We start from the raw sequence: 25,405 nt of genomic DNA, 5'->3' as shown, positions 1-25,405 counted from the left end.
GAGACAGCAAGAGAGAGATAGCAAGAGAGAGCGAGAGAGAGAGAGACAGGGAGACAGACAGCGAGAGAGAAACAGCGAGAGAGAGAGAGAGACAACAAGAGAGAGAGAGAGACAACGAGAGAGAGACAGCGAGAGAGAGAGAGAGAGACAGCGAGAGAGAGAGAGAAAAACAGCAAGAGAGAGAGACAGCAAGAGAGAGAGAGAGACAGCAAGAGAGAGAGAGAGACAGCAAGAGAGAGAGAGAGACAGCAAGAGAGAGAGAGAGACAGCAAGAGAGACAGAGAGACAGCGGGAGGGAGAGACAGCGGGAGGGAGAGACAGCGGGAGGGAGAGACAGCGGGAGGGAGAGACAGCGGGAGGGAGAGACAGCGGGAGGGAGGGAGAGCGAGAGAGAGACGGCGAGAGAGAGACGGCGAGAGAGAGACGGCGAGAGAGAGACGGCGAGAGAGAGACGGCGAGAGAGACACGGCGAGAGAGACACGGCGAGAGAGACACGGCGAGAGAGACACGGCGAGAGAGAGACGGCGAGAGGGAGACGGCGAGAGGGAGACGGCGAGAGAGACACAGCGAGAGAGACACGGCGAGAGAGACACGGCGAGAGAGACACGGCGAGAGAGACACGGCGAGAGAGACACGGCGAGAGAGACGGCGAGAGAGAGACGGCGAGAGAGAGACGGCGAGAGAGAGACGGCGAGAGAGAGACCGCGAGAGAGAGACGGCGAGAGAGAGACGGCGAGAGAGAGACGGCGAGAGAGAGACGGCAAGAGAGAGGCGGCAAGAGAGAGAAAGACAGAGAGAGAGAGAGAGACAGCGAGGGGGAGCGAGAGAGATTGGTCACTGAGAAACGGATTACCCTCACCTGATGAATCAGTGGCTCCCTCACGTTTACCATCCTGGCGTTCCGGAAATGCCGATCGCAGACGACCACCACCGGCTCCTTCTGATCGACCCCCGGCAGTCAGGCACATGGGATTCCTTACTTCTTGCAGGCTCGGGTCCGAACTGGGACAGCGGTTGGAATTTCTCTGGGACAGGGATAATCCGGAACAGCCTCTCCCGTCTCCACGATCCACAGGAGACTGGCCGCCACTAAATACGGAATCAGAGCCTGCCGAATTAGCTGATTGCTTCCAGAAGCTAACAGAGCCATGCTGAGAGTCCTCATAATCCGAGTTCCCTGGGGAATCCGGAAGGTAGTCGAGCTCAGGAGGTGGAAATACATCATCATCATCATCAAAGCTGTAGGGAAGGAGGAGTTGATCAGGAAGCCTGGTGTTCTGGAGTTTGGGAAGTGATGGTGGATCCTGGGACCGTTGTAGCTGAGCCTGAGAGGGAAGGACACAATCAGGCCCGAGGCACAAGCTGGGATTTGGTCGTTGATTCAAGGGGTGCAGGAGCTCGATGGGGGGGGATGCAGCATTCCTCAAATTATGAAAGCTGTCGCCACGCTCCTCGCAGAGTGAAGGGACAGTGCGTCGCTCTGGCACGCTCATCCCAGAGTCAGTTGCTTCCTGCAGTCTGGTGGAGTCAGAGTCCAGAGAGGCCTCAGGAAGAGGGCTGGAGAAGACAGAGAGAGAGGGCAGCGGGGCGAAGGAGGGGCAATCTGTAGGAGTGCGTGTCAGGTAGCTTGGCACTCCTCCGCGGCACGAGGCTCCAGGAGGATGGCTGATGCCTGCTGCATGTGCAGAGAAAACGCTCCCTCCGCCGTGAGTGCCAGAGGGCGGCAGGTATCTGGGTGGAGGAGGGCCCACGCCTCTTGCTCCTTGCCCACGGGGGTGACTTCCAGTCTCCTCATCACTCTCACTTTCTTCTTTGACAGTTTTTAGCGGCGGCTGGTCCTCACTGTCACTGATGACGATCACACAGTTGATCGATGTTCCAGGACCCTCGCCCTTTCGGCTGGGAGTCACAGCGGCTACTGGCCATGCACAACCCGCACCATCGACCGATTTGCTGATCCTCCTCCTCTTGGTCCGCAGGGAGGGGCTTCGACTGGTCGATGGTGCCTGCCGGGCAAGGCTCACCATGGTCAGCCAATTGGGGGCCGAGTGCCAGCCACAGGCACCGGCCTCCTCGACAGCCCCCGGGCCGGCCTCCCGCGCCGCACTGTGATGAGGGGGAACCTTCCGTTCCACGGGACTTAGCGTCGGAACCAGTACAGGATTCCCGTTAAAGTTAGCACCTGCACGTCCTCCCTCCACAATCCTGTCTTCAGCAAAACCAACTGAGGTGGAAACATAAGGCCAACAGAACAATTAAAATAACTCCAAGAAATTCACACTGAGATGCAGGCCGGGACAGCCCAGAGTGCTTTAACATTGACTGCTAATATAAACTCATACAGCACAGAAGGAGGCCATTCGACCCATCCTGCCTGTACCGGATCTTGGAAAGAGCTGTTAGAAAGGCAAATGGAATGTTGTCCTTTACTGCGAGGAGAATAGAGTACAAATGTAGGAAAGTGTTGCTACAGGTTTACAGAGCCTTAGACCGCATCTGGAGTACTGTGAACAGTTTTGGCCTCCTTACTTATGAAAGGATGAAATTGCATGAGCAGTTCAGAGAACTGTGGGAGTCTTTCAAACGTCAGCTGATTAGAATCCAGGACCAGCATGTTCCTGTGAGGAAGAAAGACAAGTTTGGCAAGTTTCGGGAAGCTTGGATAACACGGGATATTGTGAGCCTAGTCAAAAAGAAAAAGGAAGCATTTGTAAAGGCTGGAAACAGACGAAGCACTTGAAGAATATAAACACAGTAGGAAGGAACTTAAACAAGGAGTCAGGAGGGCTAAAAGGGGTCATGAAAAGTCATTGGCAAACAGGATTAAGGAGAATCCCAAGGCTTTTTATACATATATAAAGAGCAAGAGGGTAACTAGGGAAAGGGTTGGCCCACTCAAGGACAGAGATGGGAATCTATGTGTGGAGCCAGAGGAAATGGGTGAGGTGCTAAATGAGTACTTTGCATCAGTATTCACCAAAGACTTGGTGGATGATGAGCCTAGGGAAGGGAGTGCAGATAGTCTCAGTCATCTCATTATCAAAAAGGAGGTGGTGTTGGGTGTCTTGCAAAGCATTAAGGTAGGGCCTGATGGGATCTACCCTAAAATACTGAGGGAGGCAAGGGAAGAAATTGCGGGGATCTTGACAGAAATCTTTGCATCCTCATTGGCTACAGGTGAGGTCCCAGAGGACTGGAGAATAGCCAATGTTGTTCCTTTGTTTAAGGGTGGGAAGGATAATTAAGGAAATTATAGGCCGGTGAGCCTTACGTCAGTGGTAGGGAAACTATTAGAGAGGATTATTCGGGACAGGATTTACTCCCATTTGGAAACAAATGGACTTATTAGCAAGAGACAGCATGGTTTTGTGAAGGGGAGGTCGTGTCTTACTAATTTGATTGAGTTTTTTGAGGAAGTAACGAAGATGATTGATGAAGGAAGGGCAGTGGATGTTATCTATATGGACTTTAGTAAAGCCTTTGACAAGGTCCCGCATGGCAGACTGGTACAAAAGGTGAAGTCACACGACATCAGAGGTGAGCTGGCAAGATGGATACAGAACTGGCTCGGTCAGAGAAGACAAAGGGTAGCAGTGGAAGGGTGCTTTTCTGAATGGAGGGATGTGACTAGTGGTGTTCCGCAGGGATCAGTGCTGAGACCTTTGCTGTTTGTAGTATATATAAATGATTTGGAGGAAAATGTAGCTGGTCTGATTAGTAAGTTTGCGGACGACACAAAGGTTGGTGGAGTTGCAGATAATGATGAGGATTGTCAGAGGATACAGCAGGATATAGATCGGTTGGAGACTTGGGCGGAGAAATGGCAGATGGAGTTTAATCCGGACAAATGTGAGGTAATGCATTTTGGAAGAACTAATGCAGGTGGGAAGTATACAGTAAATGGCAGAACCCTTAGGAGTATTGACAGGCAGAGAGATCTGGGCGTATAGGTCCACAGGTCACTGAAAGTGGCAACGCAGGTGGATAAGGTAGTCAAGAAGGCATACGGCATGCTTGCCTTCATCGGTCGGGGCATAGAGTATAAAAATTCGCAAGTCATGTTGCAGCTGTACAGAACCTTAGTTAGGCCGCACTTAGAATATTGCGTGCAATTCTGGTCGCCACACTACCAGAAGGACGTGGAGGCTTTGGAGAAGGTACAAAGGAGGTTTACCAGGATGTTGCCTGTTCTGGAGGGCATTAGCTATGAGGAGAGGTTGGATAAACTCGAATTGTTTTCACTGGAATGACGGAGGTGGAGGGGCGACATGATAGAGGTTTACAAAGTTATGAGCGGCATGGACAGAGTGGATAGTCAGAAGCTTTTTCCCAGGGTGGAAGAGTCAGTTACTAGGGGACATAGGTTTAAGGTGCGAGGGGCAAAGTTTAGAGGGGATGTGCGAGGCAAGTTTTTTACACAGAGGTTGGTGAGTGACTGGAACTTGCTGCCGGGGGAGGTGGTGGAAGCAGATACGATAGTGACGTTTAAGAGACATCTTGACAAATATATGAATAGGAAGGGAATAGAGGGATACGGTCCCCGGAAGTGCAGAAGGTTTTAGTTTAGGCAGACATCAAGATCGGCGCAGGCTTGGAGGGCCGAATGGCCTGATACTGTTCTTTGTACTTTGTCGAAGGCTCACTAGGCTGATTGCTGGGATGAAGGGGTTGTCTCATGAGGAAAGCATGAACCGGTTCGGCCTATAATCATTGGAATTTTGCAGAATGAGAAGTGATTATTGGAACATATAAGATTCTGAGCGGGCTTGAGTGGGTAGATGCTGAGAGGATGCTTCCCCTTGTGGGGGAATCTAGAACTAGGGGGCACAGTTCCAGAATAAGGGGTCTCCCATTTAAGGCGGAAGTGAGGAGAAAATTCTTCTCTCAGAGGGTCGGTAATTTCTGGAATTCTCTCCTGCAGTGGAGGCTGAGTCTTTGAATATATTCAAGACTGAGTTGACAGATTTTGATCAACAAATGAGTCAAAGATTATTGGGGGCGGGGGCAGGGGCGGGGGGGGGGTGGAACAGGAAAGTGGATTGAAGGCCACAATCAGATCAGCCATGATCTTATTAAATGGTAGAGCAGGCTTGAGGGACTGAATGGCCGACTCCTGCTCCTACTCCTTATGCTCTTGTATTCAATTAGTCTAACAATCTCAGAAATGGAGTAGCTGAACTAACAGTAATGTTACTGAAATCTCCCTCATTCGTTCCTACTGGCCCTGACAACCTGATGATAGAATCGAGGGACTTACTGGGCCACTTCACAGAGCAGTTCAGAGTCAACCATAAAGGTGTGGCACTGGAGTTACCTATAGGCCCAGACCTCCTACACCTTTCACAGTGCATCTGTTACATACAATTCAGTTTCTAAAAATTTCTGGAAACAAAAAGATGATGGCAATAAAAGTGACCATAACACAGTACACTAGCGCCCTTTAGGGAAGGAAACGTGCTGTCACATTCAAAAGACGTCACCTCCGACAGTGCAGCATTCCCTCAGTACTGACCCTCCGACAGTGCAGCGCTCCCTCGGTACTGACCCTCCGACAGTGCGGCTCTCCCTCGGTATTGACCCTCCGACAGTGCGGCGCTCACTCGGTACTGACCCTCCGACAGTGCGGCGCTCACTCGGTACTGACCCTCCGACAGTGCGGCGCTCCCTCGGTACTGACCCTCCGACAGTGCGGCGCTCCCTCGGTACTGACCCACCGACAGTGCAGCACTCCCTCGGTATTGACCCTCCGACAGTGCGGCACTCCCTCGGTACTGACCCTCCGACAGTGCGGCGCTCCCTCGGTACTGACCCACCAACAGTGCAGCGCTCCCTCGGTACTGACCCTCCGACAGTGCGGCACTCCCTCGGTATTGACCCTCCGACAGTGCGGCGCTCCCTCGGTACTGACCCACCGACAGTGCAGCACTCCCTCGGTATTGACCCTCCGACAGTGCGGCACTCCCTCGGTATTGACCCTCCGACAGTGCGGCACTCCCTCGGTATTGACCCTCCGACAGTGCGGCGCTCCCTCGGTACTGACCCACCGACAGTGCAGCGCTCCCTCGGTACTGACCCTCCGACAGTGCGGCGCTCCCTCGGTACTGACCCTCCGACAGTGCGGCGCTCCCTCGGTACTGACCCACCGACAGTGCAGCACTCGCTCGGTATTGACCCTCCGACAGTGCGGCACTCCCTCGGTATTGACCCTCCGACAGTGCGGCGCTCCCTCGGTACTGACCCACCAACAGTGCAGCGCTCCCTCGGTACTGACCCTCCGACAGTGCGGCACTCCCTCGGTATTGACCCTCCGACAGTGCGGCACTCCCTCGGTACTGACCCTCCGACAGTGCGGCACTCCCTCGGTATTGACCCTCCGACAGTGCGGCGCTCGCTCGGTACTGACCCACCGACAGTGCAGCGCTCCCTCGGTACTGACCCACCGACAGTGCAGCACTCCCTCAGTACTGACCCTCTGACAGTGCAGCGCTCCCTCAGTACTGACCCTCTGACAGTGCAGCACTCCCTCAGTACTGACCCTCCGACAGTGCAGCACTCCCTCAGTACTGCACCAGGAGGATCAGCCTGGATTTTGTGCTCTAGTCTTTGGGATAGGACTTGAACCCACAAACGTCTGACTCCAAGGTCAGAATCCACCTCACTGAGTCACATTTTATCATACGTCATCGAATGTCACAGGACGATAGGAAATAGAAGCAAGAATAGGCCATTCGGCCCCTCCAGCCTGCTCCGCCATTCAACTAGTTCATCGCTGACCTTCTATCTCAACGTCATTTTCCCGCACTATCCCCATATCCCTTGATATCTTTAATATCTAGAAATCTATCGATCTCTGTCTTGACCATACTCAATAACTAATCCCTCTGGGGTAGAGAATTCCAAAGATTCACCAGCCTCTGAGTGAAGAAATTCCTCATCTCAGTCCTAAATGGCCGACCTCTTATTCTGAGACCATATCCGCTGGTTCTGGACCCACGCCACACCCCACACCCCACCCCCCACCCCCCCCCCCAGCCCCCACCACCAGCCTGGGGAAACATCATAGATATATAGATAGAACCATAGAAAAACTACGACATAGAAGGAGGCCATTCAGCCTGTTGTGTCCGTGCCAGCTGAAAAAACTAGCTGCTCAATCTAATCTCACCTTCCAGCACCTGGTTCATAGCCTTGCCGGTTACAGCATGTCAGGTGCAGATGCAGGTACCTTTTAAAAGAATTGAGGGTTTCTGCCTCCACCACCAATCCTGGCAGTGAATTCCAGACACCCACCACCCTCTTGGTGAAAAGGTTTTTCCTCATATCCCCTCTAATCCTTCTACCAATCACCTTAAATCTGTGTCCCCTGGTAATTGACCTCTCTACTAAGGGAAACGGGTCCTTCCTGTCTTCACTATCTGGGCCCCTCATAATTTTGTACACCTCAATTAAGTCACCCCCTCAGCCTCCTCTGTTCTAAGGAAAACAACACTAGCCAATCCAATCTTTCCTCATAGCTGCAACTATCAAGCCCTGGCAACATTCTTGTAAATCTCCTCTACTCTCTCCAGAGCAATTATGTCCTTCCTGTAATGTGTTGACCAGAATTGTACTCAATACTCGAGCTGTGGTCTAACCAGCATTTTATACAGTTCCAGCATCACATCCCTGCTTTTAAATTCTATACCTCCGCCAATAAAGGAAAGCATTCCATATGCCTTCTTAACCATTTTACCTACCTGTCCTGCCACCTTCAGGGACCTGTGGACATACACTCCCAGGTCTCTCACTTCTTCTACCCCTCTCAATGTCCTCCCATTTATTGTGCATTCCCTCGCTTTATTTGCCCTCTCCAAATAAATTACCTCACACTTCTCCGGATTGAATTCCATTTGCCACTTTTCCGCCCACTCAACCAAACCATTGATATCTTTCTGGAGTCTACAGCTATCTTCTTCACAATCAACTACACGGCCAATTTTTGTGTCATCAGCAAATTTCCCAATCATGCCTCCCACATTTAAGTCCAAATCATTAATATATACCACAAACAGAAAGGGTCCCAACACTGAGCTCTGTGGAACGCCACTGGAAACAGCTTTCCATTCGCAAAAACATCCGTCGACTACTACCCTTTGTTTCCTGTCCCTGAGCCAATTCTGGATCCAACCTGCCACATTCCCCTGTATCCCACGGGCTTTCATACTACTGACCAGTCTGCCATGTGGGACCTTGTCAAATGCCTTACTAAAATCCATGTAAACCACATCCACTGCAATACCCTCATCAATCCTCCTTATTACTTCCTCAGAAAATTCAATTAAGTTCGTAAGACACAACCTTCTCTTAACAAATCCATGCGGACTGTCCCTGATTAATCCATGCCTTTCTAAGTGGCAATTTGTTCTGTCCCTCAAAATAGATTCTAACAATTTACCCACCACCAAGGTCAGACAGGCCTATCACTTGCACCCTTTTTAAACAATGGTACAATGTTCGCAGACCTCCAATCATCTGGTACCTCGCCCGTATCTGGTGAGGATTTGAAGATGATCCTCATCACATCCACTATTTCCTCCCTGGCTTCCTTTAGAAACATAGCAAATAGGAGGAGTAGGCCATTCAGCCCTTCGAGCCTGCTCCGCCATTCATTATGATCATGGCTGATCATCTAACCTGTTCCTGCTTTCCCCCTCATACCCTTTGATCCCTTTAGACCCAAGAGCTATATCTAACTCCTTCTTGAAAACATACAGTGTTTTGGCCTCAACTGCTTTCTGTGGTAGAGAATTCCACAGGCTCACCACTCTCTGGGTGAAGAAATTTCTCCTCATCTCAGTCCTGAAAGGTTTACCCCATATCCTTAGACTATGACACCTGGTTCTGGACTCCCCCACCATCGGGAACATCCTTCCTGCATCTACCCTGTCAAGTCCTGTTAGAATTTTATAGGTTTCTATGAGATCCCCCCTCACTCTTCTGAACTCTAGCAAATATAATTCTAACCGACTCAATGTCTCCTCATACGTCAGTCCCGCCATCCCAGGAATCAGTCTGGTAAACCTTTGCTGCACTCTCTCTATAGCACGAACATCCTTCCTCAGATAAGGAGAGCAAAACTGCACACAATATTCCAGGTGTGGCCTCACCAAGGCCCTGTATAATTGCAGCAAGACATCCCTGCTCCTGTACTCGAATCCTCTCGCTATGAAGGCCAACATACCATTTGCCTTTTTTACCGCCTGTTGCACCTGCATGCTTACCTTCAGCGACTGGTGTACGAGAACACCTTAGGTCTAGTTGCATATTCCCCTCTCTCAGTTTATAGCCATTCAGATAATAATCTGCCTTCCTGTTTTTACAAGCAAAGTGGTTAACCTCACATTTATCCACATTATACTGCATCTGCCATGCATTTGCCCACTCACTCAACTTGTCCAAATCACCCTGAAGCCTCTCTGCATCCTCCTCACAACTCACCCTACCACCCAGTTTTGTCTCATCTGTAAATCTGGAGATATTACATTTAGTTCCCTCATCTAAATCATTAATGTGTATTGTGAATAGCTGGGGTCCTCGCACCGATCCCTACAGTACCCCACTAGTCACTGCCTGACAGTCGGAAAAAGACCCGTTTATTCCTACTCTTTGTTTCCTGTCTGCCAACCAATTTTCTATCCATCGCAATACACTACCCCAAACCCATGTGCTTTAATTTTACACACTAAACAACCTGGGGTGCAATCCATCCAGCCCTGGCAATTTATCCACTTTCAAGGATGTCAGACCCTCTAGTACTTCCTCTCTCATTATGCGTATCTAATATTTCACACTCCTCCTCTTTAACTATAAAGTCTACATCAAACCTCTACTTTTGTATGCTTCAATGAGATCACCTCTCATTCTTCTAAACTCGAGAGAATATACGCCCAGTCTCTCAATCTCAACTCAGGAATCAATCTGGTGTCAGAAGGAATAAATTCTTTTTCAAAGTTCCTTACTTGCAGCGATCTGGTAGTCAATCAGTAATATGATCAGCTTTTGGTTTTGCTGAGGAGAAACTGGGAAACGAGCAAAAAAACTGTAGGTTTTGTTTAATACAGAGAAAATGCTGGAAATAGTCAGCTCGGGCAGAGGGGGACCCTGTTGAGCAGTGGTAATGTCACTGGATGAATAATCCAGGCTAATTCCCTGTGAGATGGGTTCAAATCCCACCACAGTAGCTGGTGGAATTGAAATTCAATTAATAAAAATCTAGAATCGAAACTGATTGCTGTAAAAACCCCATCTGTTCACTAATGTCCATCCTGACCTGGTCTGGCCTACACGGCCCACAGCAATGTGGTTAACTCTTACATGCCCTCTGAAATGGCCAAGCAAACTACTCAGTTCAAGAGAAATTAGGAACGGGCAACAAATGTTGGTCTTGTAAGTGAAGCCCATATCCAGAGGTCAGAGACAGAGAGTTAACATTTCAGGTCTGTGACCCTTTCATCCAAGAAGGGAAAAGTTAAAGATGTAATAGGTTTCGAGGGGGGGGGGGGGGGGGGTGGCGGGGGAAAAGAGAGGGGGGGGGGGGGGGAAGAACAACAAAAGGTAAGGTGCAGGAGAGATTAAATCACAAAAGGTTTCAGGGTATAAAGCCAAAGGGAGTGGTAATGGGACGAGTAAAGAAACAAAAGATGCTTCGGGATGAGGTGTGAATGACAGGATAGCAGTCATCCGAACACCAAGTAAAGGAAAGAGAGAAACCAAACCAAAGAAACACAAAATAAAATGGGAGCTGAGGTGATGATCGAAAATTGTTGAACTGTGTTGACTCTGAAGTACCCAGTCTACATCTTCCTCTCACCGCAGATGCTGTCTGATCTGACTATTTCCAGCATTTTTTGTTCTTATTTCTGCTTTCTCGCATCTGCAGTAATTTGCTTTTCTATCAGATTTTGTTAAATATCTCGAAACACACAGCAAAAGAGGAAGTGAAAAGGCATTGGCGTGGAGAAGAGTAGATCCAACCCCAGAAAGGATATCCCTGGGGCCTCGATGGCTCCTGGACTCCCGTCCCACTCAGTTCTCTGAAGATTTTTTTAAAAAGCCAATCTTGGCACCTGTCGAGTACCACTTTCTGAATCAGCGAGTCTCTCTCTTGCCCTTCTCCATGTGCTAACACACTCGATCATGGCCCCTCAAGCAGGTTCCCCAATCCACAATTCCAAATACAAACCCTTACCTGAGCTAGTTTGGTTGGTTGCAAGGGGCACTGTCTCTCTGTCTTTTCCTTTGTCTTCTTTACCAGATCTTGGGAAATCGGTCCACAGTCTCCCGTCAGCATTGACCCCATCTCCATGGGTCATGGAATCTTCCGGCAATTCTCGGTGTGGTTTGACCTTTGCTTCGGTTTCAGTTTCGCAGATGGTGATTTCTCCTCCCACGCGCTGCCCTTCCCGCCACATGAGCTCAGATGAGCTCTCACTCTGGACCAGATCCCTCGCCTCGACACTCCGAGGTGCTGCCCTCACAGGTTGCTCAACTTCAAAACCGGGCGACCGACTGGTTGGGAAACCTGGAGGGAGGGATTCCACCAGACCCCCAGTCTCACAACCCCTCCCGCTGTCGCCCGGCAACCGCCTGCCGTCTGAAGGCTGCACGGCCAATCTGCAGCCTGACCATCCTGCCACTATGCTGGAGTCTCGCCAAGCTGGGGAGGGGGAAGCCGACGGACCGACGGAACATTCTACTCCTGGCTTCCATTCACAGTTGCCTCTGGAACTTGGCGGGGGCTCAGCAAAGCTACTAGGTGCAGGATCCAGTGTGGCGAAGCTACCTGCCCCCGAAACATACTGCACTTCAACAGCGAGCCCCAGAGGAGGAGCACTGGAACCAACACCATTAGCCTTCGGAAGATTGTGGCTCCGACCCAGATTATCGTGGTCAGCAGGCGATGGTTCTGCTGTGCTAAAACCTTCAACCACATCGTGGCTATGACCCAGCTCATCGTGGTCAGTAGGCGATGGTTCTGCTGTGCTAAAACCTTCAACCTCATCGTGGCTATGACCCAGCTCATCGTGGTCAGTAGGCGATGGTTCTGCTGTGCTAAAACCTTCAACCTCATCGTGGCTCCGACCCAGATCATCGTGGTCAGTAGGCGATGGTTCTGCTGTGCTAAAACCTTCAACCTCATCGTGGCTCCGACCCAGATCATCGTGGTCAGTAGGCGATGGTTCTGCTGTGCTAAAACCTTCAACCTCATCGTGGCTATGACCCAGATCATCGTGGTCAGTAGGCGATGGTTCTGCTGTGCTAAAACCTTCAACCTCATCGTGGCTCCGACCCAGATCATCGTGGTCAGTAGGCGATGGTTCTGCTGTGCTAAAACCTTCAACCTCATCGTGGCTATGACCCAGATCATCGTGGCTATGACCCAGATCATCGTGGTCAGTAGGCGATGGTCCTGCTGTGCTAAAACCTTTAACCACATCGTGGCTATGACCCAGATCATCGTGGTCAGTAGGCGATGGTTCTGCTGTGCTAAAACCTTCAACCACATCGTGGCTATGACCCAGATCATCGTGGTCAATAGGCGATGGTTCTGCTGTGCTAAAACCTTCAACCACATCGTGGCTATGACCCAGATCAGCGTGGTCAGTAGGCAATGGTTCTGCTGTGCTAAAACCTTCAACCTCATCGTGGCTACGACACAGATCATCGTGGCTATGACCCAGATCATCGTGGTCAGCAGGCGATGGTTCTGCTGCACTAAAACCTTCAACCTCATCGTGGCTACGACACAGATCATCGTGGCTACAACCCAGATCATCATGGTCAGCAGGCAATGATTCTGCTGCACTAAAACCTTCAACCTCATCGTGGCTATGACCCAGATCATCGTGGCTATGACCCAGATCATCGTGGTCAGCAGGCAATGGTTCTGTTGCACTAAAACCTTCAACCTCATCGTGGCTACGACACAGATCATCGTGGCTATGACCCAGATCATCGTGGCTACGACCCAGATCATGGTGGTCAGCAGGTGACTGTTCTGCTGCGTTGAGATCTTCCATTCCACCAAGATCCACAGGGTCAGAAATCGAAGCGTCCACGCTCAGTGCAGGTGAAGGTGACGACACACCTGAGTAAATACCTGTCAGATCACCAGTGGCCCAATCAGCAGACCCACTAGAAAAAGAACACCTCGAATCTGTCTCAGCCTCTACATCGCACTCTCCAAGGGCACAGCTAAACGACTTCAGAGCAACATCAGCTTTCTGTAAATCCTCCCCTCTGTCACAGGCTGGCTCCTCCATCCTATCAGCACCACTAGCAGACTCGTTCACTTGCTGGCTTTCCCACACAACACACTCAATCTCTAACCTCTGCTGGGAATCAGTGCAGGAAGATGGTTGGGGAAGGGACAGAGGTCCCACGCTACATGCCCTGGGAGATTCATCCACCTTCAAACACGTCCCTGGGCCCTGAGGGAGGGAGAAGGAAGGATCAGAACCATCAGTTGCAGAGATAGCCTCCATCTGAACAAGATCGCCTGGGATGTTGTTGTGTGCAGTTTGATCAAAGTGGGGAGACTTGCTGGAGATTGATGAGATAACTTGTGAGGTGTCGCCCCAACTATTTTCTTGGACAGTCTCCATTTTGGCGTCAAGTTTTCCATCCTTCTCCAGAGATGTTTCTGAATCGCCAATCACTCCAACAGGACAAATTACCTCCACACTGGGTGAACGACAGATTGGAGGGGTGGGTTCTGTTGCACTTGAGAGGGCAGTGCCATCAGCACCCCGTCTATAGACAACGGCAGAGTCAGTGAAACAAGGGCTCTTGTGCTGCACCTCCCATCCCTTAGACACTTCCAGACTCGGCAATTCATCGATTTCCTTTGGCTCCTGCTCATGTTCTGAATTCTCAGAGATGTGACAATGATTAACGGCAGAGAACCCCTCATTCTCCAGGTTGTGCTGCAATGTATCAATGGCCTCAACCTGTGGCTGAGCCACATGAGTTTTGAAGAACTCTCTAACTACTTGTGCCACCTCATCCCATCTGTTTACCACTCTAATTTTGCTGGGAACTCGACACTCCCGAGAGGCTCTGAGTTCTGCAAAGAACTGTCGGACCAGCCTGCCAACATACCAGGCTCGATGCTGCCTCAGCTCTTTGGACAGGGACATCACCCTCAAGCTCAGCCTCTCTGCTGGTACAAATGCGCCTGCTCCAGTTTGCCAGGAGGTACAGGCTCTTTTATTTGGACCTGCAGCAGTAGAATTTGAACCCAGCGCCACGTCTCCTTCACGAGGTCTCTTCAACGCTCGAGAATCAAGGTACCTTCGGCTGTTAAATCTGTTGCTGCCTGCAATATCTTCCCTCTCGGATTCAGACTCTGAAAGTTGTAGGTTCAGATCCTCTGGGCTTGACGGGACAACAGTCGAGCCAACTTCAAGACCTGTCTCTGTATTGATTATATCAGCGGTTTCTGACTCGGCCGAATCTACACTCCTGCCATCTCGACACTTTTCCATCACATCCAATTCCACATCTTGCCATCCAGTGTCTATGGACTCGGGCTCGGGTTTGCAGCACAGTTGCTGATGTGTCTCAGCGATCGCAGCCAAGTCTGATGGTTCTGGCAGCAGAGACCCTCGCCCTTTGCCAAGGGAGTTGGGTTGAGTGATGTTATCATCCTGGTGGAACTGTTCAAATTTACTAATGGCCACATTCTCCATTTCCAGTTCAACTACCGGTTTTGTTGGCCAACACTTTCTCAACATGGCCTCATTTTGGTTTTGCATTTCAAGCCGCTGTTCCAGAGTGTTCTTCAAGTCTGTCTGTTTGGGGACAAGGTTGACACAATACGGTTGCGTCATCACAACCCCATTTCCCACACTGCTCAAAGTTTGGTTAACCGACTCGTTGGGTGCACTCACACCCTTCTCACCCGACAGGGTCACTGGCATAGCTTCTGTATCCTCTCTCTGATCTGCGTCAAGCTCCACTACAAAACCTACTGGTTCTACTTCTGCATCCTTGGAGAAGCTTATTGACTGCCCAAGTTTGTCAGCTGCTGGGTTTGTGTCGTGACTTTTCTCCAAACATTGATCCTCTAACTTAGGGTCTTCGGCTGGCTCTCCCCCACAGACATACACCTCTTTAGGGAAGACTGTTAGAGCGCACGTGTTCTGTGGCATCATCCTCGCGCTTTCACGCATACGCACGTTGGATGTCACAGGTCCTGATGTCTGGCCCAGGTCACCATCATTCCCAACTACTGGGTCAAGTCTGAAGTCTATCTCTCCTGGAACTGTACAGTCCGGTGAAAAGGGAGAAATGCTGAGGTTACTTTCATCAGTCCCAACGCTCAATTCCTCTTTGTGCTCTGGAGTAGAGGCTTCACTGTTCGATGGACAATCTGGTGCCTGTGTGCAGATCAGTTCTTCCTCATCAGTTTGATTAATCAGTTCATTGCTTCCCATTGGTTCACATGGTGCGACATCACCAAACGTATCATTCTCACTGGACCCTTCACTTATTTCCGTCCCCTGAGATGAATCCAGTTGTTCAGTTAACTCAGTCCCCAAGATAAATCCTTCTGCCAAGTCCTCACTCTGCAAACTGTCCCTCCGTTCTGCTTCTAAAGCCTTGGGCTTTTCAGGGTCTGACCTGGGCATCGCCCCTCCACACTGGAGAGTGTGCTGCCTTGTATCAGGGTTGTGTGATGCCGCAAGAGGCTCTGTGCACACCCCAGCCGGACAACCTCCAGCTCGGAGTTCTGACGGTCCTGCAGATTCTTCTGGGGTTTGTGTCCTCTCCATCTCCCCCTGCCTTTCATCCGCAAGACCCACCTCCTCTTTTTCAGAGGATACAGGAGCAGATTTCTCTCCAGCACCAAGTGCTATCTGACTGACTCTTCCTATGTCACTACTTCCTTGCCTGGAGGACACAACTGCAGTGAGAGACAGGTCCTGTAGGAGCTGTGGGCGAGTAAAGGAGGGAACTGGGACACAAACTTCTCTCTCCTCTGGACTCTCAGGATCCTGTGTGCACATGCGATGTATTTCAGTTTGCACTGGGCACACGTCACTACAAACCTCATCCTCAGCCCAGTCAGTCAGCTCACTGTTTTCCACTGACCAACGCCGTGCATTATCGCCCTCGATGGACCCTTCACCTACTTCCTGCTCTGCCCCAAGAGATGAACCCAGTCTCTCAGACACCTCAGTACCAGTTGTCGAGTTAAATTCCTCTGCAAGGTCCTCACTCTGCATTGGGCTGAGACATTGCAGGCTTGGACTCTCTGCATTGCCAGGTCTCACCATTAACTCTTCAGACACATTTTCCTCTTCGGCTGAGGACAGCCCTCGCACTAAATCCTCTTGCATTTCCGTTCTCTGGGAATCAGAGGTGATGGGCTCAGCACATCCATAGTCAACAAGGTCCCCCTCCAAGGCATCTGCAGGATTCACCTTTCCTGAACGATCCAACTGGAACTGGGAATTCTTATCCCTGAAATCATTCAATCCTATCTCTGTCACCTCTGCCTCTTCGATGCCGGTCATGCCCTGCTCTAACTGATCAACGTCTGTCCCACCCAAAGACCCTCGATTGTCACTCCAGCCTGGTCCTTGCTTGCTTGCCCCACTTAGCTCCAACTCTCTCTCAAACACAGTGCCCAGGAACGGACAAACTTCCTGGGCACGATCGCTCTGCTCAGTGACAGACTTGTGCTCAGGATAGAAGAGCGAGTTGTTTTTTGCCACAAACTGCTCAGCTGGTACGGTCGTAACAAAGTGTGCAACAGCAGGAGCTTCATCCAGAAGGGGGTGATTATAGGGAGAAGAGTCTCCATCGCCATGGCTGCTAACGGACAGAAGAACTTCCTTTCCAGAACGTTCTTCAGTGGAGTCAGCGAGACAGACATCAGCTCCATTCCCAGAGCCACTAAAGTCACTCTCGATCTTCACAACATTTTCACAAGCGTGGACCCTCTCCAGACAGCTCAGAGTCGCAAGATTATTGCTGCTACCCTGCAAATGATCACCTGCAGACAAGCAGGACAATGGGAGGGTTCTGACTGCTAATGCTGGGCTTTCTCCAGCCTCGGCTGCCTTCCTCTGACCACAGACAGCAGATATACTGAAGTTTGCAGTGTCTGGCACACTCAGAGTGCCATGTTGAATTGTTGCCAATTCACAGCCTCCCAGTTCTGCTGTCTCAGATTTACTCTTCTCCATCTGTGAGGCCACTCCTGGGCCATCAGCTACATAATCACTGGCTGAATGGAACTCCCCCCATTCTTCACCGACAGAATTCCCACTTGGCTCCATCTTACCCGTGGTAGTGAAATGGTCGCAGGGCCCACTCAGTAGGTCAGCAGCTCCAGAGATTATGTTGGTTCTTAGATTCCCAGAGGGTAGGTGTCCCTCCTCTTCTAGGCTGCAGCCCAGCCCCAGCTGATCTTGCCCAGTTTCAGGGACTGTTGAAGGTTTGGCTGCTGCACCCTGCGCTGGGGGCGTCTCTGCTCGGGACGGATACAAAACCTCCTGGTCAGAGGTGACAAGGATAATTTCAAGTGAACTCTCTGAGTTTGCCGCACTTATCCCACTTTGCAAATTCTCTTCATTTCCCGAGCTACTTGTTGCACTGTTGGAAACAGGAACTCCACGGGGAGACTCATTCATGACTATATACTCACAGCAGCTTGGTTCAGTGGGCTCTTCCTCCACCGTGTGGTTCAGGCTTTCAGTCTGCATGGGTGGACGAGGAGTGCCACCATTCCCGGGTGAAACTGTGATCAGGGACATGTGCCAGTGGCCATCTGCGACCTGTATACAAGATGGAACTGTAGCCTCTATAGCTGCATGACTGGCACCACACTCGTGTGATCCTGGATTGTCTACAGCTTCCAATTTTACAACAGTGCTAACTGGATCTCCAGCTTGCATCAACGTCTCAAATCCTTCCATTTCCGCGTCCCTCATGACGTTATCTGGGGTGCTGGTCACAGGGAACGATTCCAGCACTGGTCTCTTTTCCATTGCTTCCTCACCTTCACAGGTTTCAGGTCCAGTAGAGGTGGTGACATGGTCACTCAGTGGGTGAGTCAGCTCCAGCTCAGAGGGTGGTGGACTGACACTGGGTAAATCAGATGCCATGAACACATTCCTGTCTGCACATTCTGACACTGGGTCAACTTCAATAGTTTCATCTGTTCCAATGTGATCTCCAACCTCCATGGCATCATCTCTTACAGCGGGATCCAGTATTACAGAATTCCCAACGACATCAGAACCTGCACCACAGGGATGACCTTCTTTCACCATCACATTATTTACAGCGAGTCCACCGACACAGAGCCCTCCCGCTGGCTCAACATTTCTAATCGCACATCCAGCAGGAATACTCGGGAATTGTGTACATTCCAGAGGATCGGATTTACCATCACATTTGACATCATCTCTTGGGGGAAATTCATGAGTTAGCTCATCTGTTTCCAACTCTCTCTGGTCAGTCGAATTGAGTTCATCTTGGACTTCCATGAAAGAAACAACTCCCCCTGGCTCGGAGGAATCCTCTGGAGTATTTCCATGTGTCTCACAGTCCTCACAGGCTCCTGTTGCCTCTCCAAGCATTGTGTATGATTGTTCTCCTTCCCTGTGTTGGCTAGCCAGACTGACTGCACCCTGCATTGCGGAATGATCTGTGAGCCCAGGTGCCACAAGGGACGGGCAGCATAATTCCTCCACATTCAGACATGTCGGGTTTTTATCATTGGTAATGGCTACTCCTGGTACGGAATGGCCTGCAGTTGGGTGTGCACCAGTTGGAATGAAGTACACATTCATGGCCGCTTTGGTGGTCACCTTCGACCCATCTTTGGTCTCTGCGGTATGAGGGAAACAGGCAACTTTTGGCATGGAATTATCCAGCATGTCACATTCAGCAGAAACAGTGTCGGCAGCCACTCGTGACCATTCTTCAGTGAGTGTCACTCCATCCTCCGCTGGTTTTATAGACGCAGAAAGTCCACCTACAGGCAGTTCCGGGGCTTCCCGCTCATGTGAGACTATCGACTCAGCATCAGTGCTTAATGCTTCTGGGGCAATCAAATTTCCTTCTTTTCTCACCCAATCTGTGACCACATTTGAAATTGTTCCAGTTGAAGAGGTTGCAGTTTCTGCCCTCAAGCCCAATGTGCTGCTTGTATCCAGAGGGTGCAGTTTATCACGGGCAAGCACACAGTCACTCGAATTCAGATGCTCAGTTGTCAAGCCAGTGTCAACAAATGTTGCTTCTCCGATCGGTGAACATTGAGGAGGAAGTTCTTGCACTACCTGGTTACTTAAGACATCAGATTCTGTTCCAGGACTCAGCCGTTCATCAGCTGCAGGAAAGACCTTCTTATGCCCAGTAGACAAACTATCTGCTCGGGGACACTCCACTCGTTCCATCTCTCTCTCACCGGCCAACCACAGCTCCCCTACAGCCCCCTCAGTCCGAGTGTGGTCACAACTGACATCTTCAATGAGATGGTCATCCATCGACTCCCCAATAGAAGTTGGCACCCCTAGAGCCACTGATCTGGGATTTGCATCAACTGCACCCCAAGGCAGCACCTGTTCTGCACAGTCAGAACCCACCAATAATCTCAAGGGCTCTTCATGCGAATCCCCATTCTCTTCATTTTCCACGTGCACTGTTGCGGTGTTTGTACATCTATCTTTAGTCAGCCCACCATCCCTTGGAAAATCGTCAGGTTCACCCAAAATCTGTAGCGTGCGGACACAGTTTGAATCTTCTTCAGATGCCGAGTTATTCTCAACAAGATCTTCATTCACCAATGAAAGATCTCCCATGGCATCATGTCGTGCCTCTGTCTCTACAGAAGGCCCTGCTGTGCCAATCTTATTCTTCACATCTTGCAGTTTCTCCTTATTTTCAACGTCTGACTGGGATGAACAACCCAGCCACTGAGCAGCACCTGGATGGAGTGAGTTGGACTCCTTCATCAGGTCAGTAGATTTGACCTGCTCAAGACAGCTGCCTTCGCTCGGCAAATGACTCTGACTCTCTGCTCCTTGCACATCAGCTGGAGCAGGATCCTTACAAGAGCTGCTGACGGTGGACAAGGAGCCTTCTGAGGTGTGATCGATGCCCTCAGTACACACAATCGAAGTTGCTGGCACCTCCTCTGTGAACGTGCCATCTCGCGCTGTGAATTCAATTACAATTCGCTCCCCAGCACTTTTGTTAAAGGATCCACTGTCTTCACTATCCTGTCGGGGCTCTGCGCACACAGTTTCTTTTGCCACATCTGGTACTTCAGAATCAGCTTCCGTCTCATTTTCCACGGAAGGCGCCCATTCCATACCCATCGGATCGTCAACTCCGGGCTGCCCACAGCTGGGAGATCTGTCCTTCTCGCTTCTTCGGGAGGACCGGTTGTTGCCCACACGCTTCACATGGACACCACCTCGCGCAGTGGTTGAATGGGCCGACAGGGAGCAGGCACCAGTTGAGCCCCCACTGACTGCAGCGATTTCATCAGTCAGCACCGGTGAGTCAGCATGCGCTACCGTGCAGACTCCACCCGCACGCTCACACGAGCCCCCTCGTCGCGCTGAGTCCCGATGAAAGCAGGATGGTGGCACTGGGATGTGCTCACGCACTGGCGCTCTTGCAACTTCGGTTCTCCCTCCAGTGACACCAGGAAACCCTCGTGCCTCCTGCTCATCCCAGAAAGGCCAATGACACGCCCTGGAGCCACACCTTTCATTCGAGGCAGGTGGCTCCTTACAACCAGCTTCTGCTGATACAAGTCCCTTTGTGCAACCTTCAAGCAAGAGTCTGTTCGAATATCCATCAGAACTCGGAGAGACAGGAAGACCAAACGCAGCCGAGTTCAACAGCGGGAAAAAGGGCCTGCACTCCGCTATCCGGGATTCACAGAACCGACCCACTCGAGATCCATCGGCAGCAGGAAAACTACCATCAGCTGAGGTGGACACCTGGGAAGTCTCTGCCGCAGTCACCGGCAGCGGCCTGAGAGTATGGGATGTTTCACCTGGAGCTGCCAACGCAGACGTACCAAGACCTGCTGCCTGGCCTGTGGATCCTGTGGGTTCAGGGCTGGGTTGACAATAGGGAAGCCACATCATCTGAGGTGGGGCAAATTCGGGTCTGTCACGTGTCAGGCGAGGAGCGCCCAGAAGCGCCGCAGATACTCCAGAGTCGTGCAGTGTCATGGCCTGCCTGGTAACGGCTTCGGCTTCCTCTGTCGGCCAGCGTAGTCCCGGCAGGAACCCAGGGAATGCTCCCAAAAACAACCGAGGAGTCGGAAATCTTGGGCAGGGAACAGGCACCATTGTCGAGGTCTGCATTTGGTAGGAAAACAAGTTACTGTCATCGGGCCTCATCTCAAAAGGACTCCAGAGCATTAACAAGACTCATCACATTACTTTATATACAATTCTCACAAGCAACCTTCTACCAGTAACCCATTGGAATAGGGGATAACACCTCAGTGGCTTTGGTACTGGACCAAAAACCCAAAGGATGAGTGTTCAAATCTCACCATGCCCAGAGATATGACCATGAAAGCTGTCGAAATGTCATTCGTACAGCATAGGAACAGGCCATTTGACACAACGGGTCCATGCTGGTGTTTATGCTCCACATTAGCCTCTTCCCACCTTACTTCATCACATCCTATCAACATATCTTTCTATTCCTTTCTCGCTCATGTGTTTATCCAGCTTCCCCTTAAATTTTTATTTTATTCATTCGAGGGATGTGGACGTCACTGGCTAGGGCAGCATTTATTGCCCATCCCTAACTGCCCTTGAGAAGGTGGTGGTGAGCTGCCTTCTTGAACCGCTGCAGTCCATTTGGGGTAGGTACACCCACAGTGCTGTTAGGAAGGGAGTTCCAGGATTTTGACCCAGCGACAGTGAAGGAACGGCGATATAGTTCCAAGTCAGGATGGTGTGTGACTTGGAGGGGAACTTGCAGGTGATGTTCTAATGTGTCTGCTGCCCTTGGCCTCCTAGGTGGTAGAGGTCGCAGGTTTGGAAGGTGCTGTCTAAGGAGCCTTGGTGTGTTGCTGCAGTGCATCTTGTAGATGGTACACACTGCTGCCACTGTGCGTCGGTGGTGGAGGGAGTGAATGTTTGTAGATGGGGTGCCAATCATGTGGTCTGCTTTGTCCTGGATGGTGTCGAGCTTCTTGAGTGTTGTTGGAGCTGCACCCATCCAGGCAAGTGGAGAGTATTCCATCACACTCTTGATTTGTGCCTTGTAGATGGTGGACAGGCTTTGGGGAGTCAGGAGATGAGTTACTCGCTGCAGGGTTCCTAGCCTCTGACCTGCTCTTATAGTCATGGTATCTATATGGCTGGACCAGTTCAGTTTCTGGTCAATGGTAAACCCCAGGATGTTGATAGTGGGGGATTCAGCCTTCATAATGCCATTGAATGTCAAGGGGAGATGATTAGATTCTCTTTAGTTTGAGATGGTCATTGCTTGGCACTTGTGTGGCACAAATGTTACTTGCCACTTATCAGCCCAAGCCTGGACATTGTCCAAGTCTTGCTGCATTTCTACACTGACTGCTTCAGCATCTTAGGAATTGCGAATGATACTGAACATTGTGCAAGCATCAACAAACATCCCCACTACTGACCTTGAAGGAAGGTCACCGATGAAACAGTTGAGGATGGTTGGGCCTCAGACACTACCCTGTGGAACTCCTGCAGTGATGTCCTGGAGACAAATTGACTGACCTCCAACAACCACAACCATCTTCCTTTGCGCTAGGTATGACTCCAACCAGCGGAGAGTTTTCCTCCTGATTGACTCCAGTTTTGCTAGGTCTCCTTGATGCCATACTCGGTCAAATGCTGCCTTGATGACAAGGGCAGTCACTCTCACCTCACCTGTTGAGTTCAGCTCTTTTATCCATGTTTGGACCAAGGCTGTAATGAGGTCAGGAACTGAGTGGCCCTGGCGGAGCCCAAACTCATCACTAAGCAGGTTATTGCTGAGCAAGTGCTGCTTGATAGCACTGTCGATGACACCTTCCATCACTCTACTAATGATTGAGAGTAGACTGATGGGGCAGTAATTGTCCCGATTGGATTTGTCCTGGTTTTTGTATACAGGACATACATGGGCAATTTTCCACATTACAGGGTAGATGCCAGTGTTATAGCTGTACTGGAACAGTTTGGCTAGGGGCACGGCTAGTTCTGGAGCACAGGTCTTCAGTACTTATTGCTGAAATATTATCAGGGCCCTCAGCCTTTGCAGTATCCAGTGCCTTCAGTCATTTCTTGATATCACATGGAGTAAATCGAATTGGCTGAAGACTGGCATCTGTGATGCTGGGGACTTCAGGAGGAGGCTGCGATGGATCATCAACTCGGCACTTCTGGCTGAAGATGAATGCAAATGCTTCAGCCTCATCTTTCGCACTGATGTGCTGGGCTCCCCCATCATTGAGGATGGGGATATTTGGTGGAGCCTCCTCCTCCAGTTAATTGTTTAATTGTCCACCACCATTCACAACTGGATGTGGCAGGACTGCAGAGTTTAGATCTGATCTGTTGGTCGTGGGATCGCTTAGCTCTGTCTAACGCATGCTGCTTACGCTGTTCGGCACACACATAGTCCTGGGTTGTAGCTTCACCAGGTTGACACCTCATTTTGAGGTATACCTGGTGCTGCTCCTGGCATGCCCTCCTGCACTCTTCATTCAACCAGGGTTGGTCTCCCAGATTGATGGTAATGGTAGAGTGGAGGATATGCCGGGCCATGAGGTTACAGATTGTGGTTGAATACAATTCTGCTGCTGCTGATGGCCCACAGCACCTCATGGTTGCCCAGTTTTGAGTTGCTAGATCTGTTCAAAATCTATCTCATTTAGCACGGTGGTAGTGTCACACAGCACGTTGGTGGGTAACCTCAATGTGAAGGTGGGACTTCGTCTCCACAAGGACTGTGCGGTGGTCACTCCAACCAATACTGTCATGGACAGATGCATCTGCGACAGGCAGATTGGCAAAGACGAGGTCAAGTATGTTTTTCCCTCTTGTTGGTTCCCTCACCAACTGTCGCAGACCCAGTCTAGCAGCTATGTCCTTTAGGGCTCTGCCAGCTCGGTCAGTAGTGGTGCTACCGAGATACTCTTAGTGATGGGCATTGAAGTCCCCCACCCAGAGTACGTTCTGCGCCCTTGCAACCCTCAGTGCTTCCTCCAAGTGGTGTTCAACATGGAGGAGTACTGATTCATCAGCTGAGGAGGGTGGTAGGTGGTAATCAGCAGGAGGTTTATTTGCCCCTGTTTGACCTGATGCCATGAGACTTCATGGGGGCCTGAGCTGATGTTGAGGACTCCCAGGGCAACTCCCTCTCTACTGTATACTACCTCTGCTGGGTCTGCCCTGCCGATGGGACAGGACATACCCGGTGATGGTGATGGCGGTGTCTGGGACATTGTCTCTAAGATATGATTTAGTATCTCTACTATTCACCTCAACCACTCGCTGTGGTAGGGAGTTCCACATTCTCACCACTCTCCGGATAAAGAAGTTTCTCCTGAATTCCCTATGGGATTTATTAGTGACTCTCTTATATTGATGACCCTTGTTTATGCATGGATAATGTCCTTCTACCCTTACCCAGTCATGGTCTAGAGCAATTCCAAACTCTCACTGACATAGTTGACTCAATGCCTTGGGGGCAACCAGGGATGGGCAATGAATGCAGCCTTGCCAGCAACACCCACATCTTGAGAATAAGAAAGAAACACAGGTGGGCTTTCTGGAGATCTCTCACTCCACGTCTCACCTTCCAGCGTTCCCTTCGCCATCTTCTTGCTAATTTCCTCCCCTTTCCCAGACTGGTAGCAGTACAGTGTCCCAAGGGTCAGGCAGCCTCAAGTACCCCACTTACCTGACCATGACTCTCACACCAGCCTTACCACCAAGAGCTACTCAACTGTGGGAGGCGCCATAGCTGAATCCGATTCTGCACAATTTCGAAAGGGGGCGTTGACCAGAATCAAAAACTGCGTTTCATTTCCTTCTCCCCACACGCCCCCCCCTCCCCCCACAAAGGCCACTTGCAACCTGAAAGTCACCACGGCTGAGGTCAGTAACTCAGTACAGCGTCTGCCAGTTTGAGTGGTTTATCTACTTAGTGGCCAGTGGAGCCAGCGAGGGCCCCAGTGACACGCCAGCCGTGGTTCAGTGCGTAACACTCACTTCAGTGTCAAAAGGTTGTGGGTTCAAATCACACTCCAGGGACTCGATCCAGGCTGACACTGCAGGGCAGTAACAAGGTAGCGCGGAACTGTCGGAGGGGCAGCGGCGAGGGTGGGCTGCGCCGTCGGAGGGGCCGAGCCAAG

The 25,405-nt window shown here is 50.7% G+C and overlaps 1 protein-coding gene across 1 annotated transcript in view; it reads right to left on the bottom strand.

Annotated features, from left to right (window-relative positions):
- The window catches only part of LOC137381126 (uncharacterized), a 184,719-nt gene that overhangs the window by 111,271 nt on the left and 48,043 nt on the right, over nucleotides 1-25,405 (bottom strand). The window contains exons 6-7 of the mRNA XM_068053517.1: nucleotides 11,233-21,374; nucleotides 860-2,229 (exon numbers count right to left, since the gene is read on the bottom strand). Of these exons, the coding sequence (XP_067909618.1) occupies nucleotides 860-2,229; nucleotides 11,233-21,374 (11,512 nt within the window). The remainder of the gene's footprint in view (nucleotides 1-859; nucleotides 2,230-11,232; nucleotides 21,375-25,405) is intronic.

Source organism: Heterodontus francisci, chromosome 2 (genome assembly GCF_036365525.1).
Source record: "Heterodontus francisci isolate sHetFra1 chromosome 2, sHetFra1.hap1, whole genome shotgun sequence".
In the NCBI taxonomy this organism is placed as follows: Eukaryota; Metazoa; Chordata; class Chondrichthyes; order Heterodontiformes; family Heterodontidae; genus Heterodontus; species Heterodontus francisci.
Note: the sequence above shows the minus strand (reverse complement) of the source record. Positions and strands in the feature narration are given on the sequence as shown.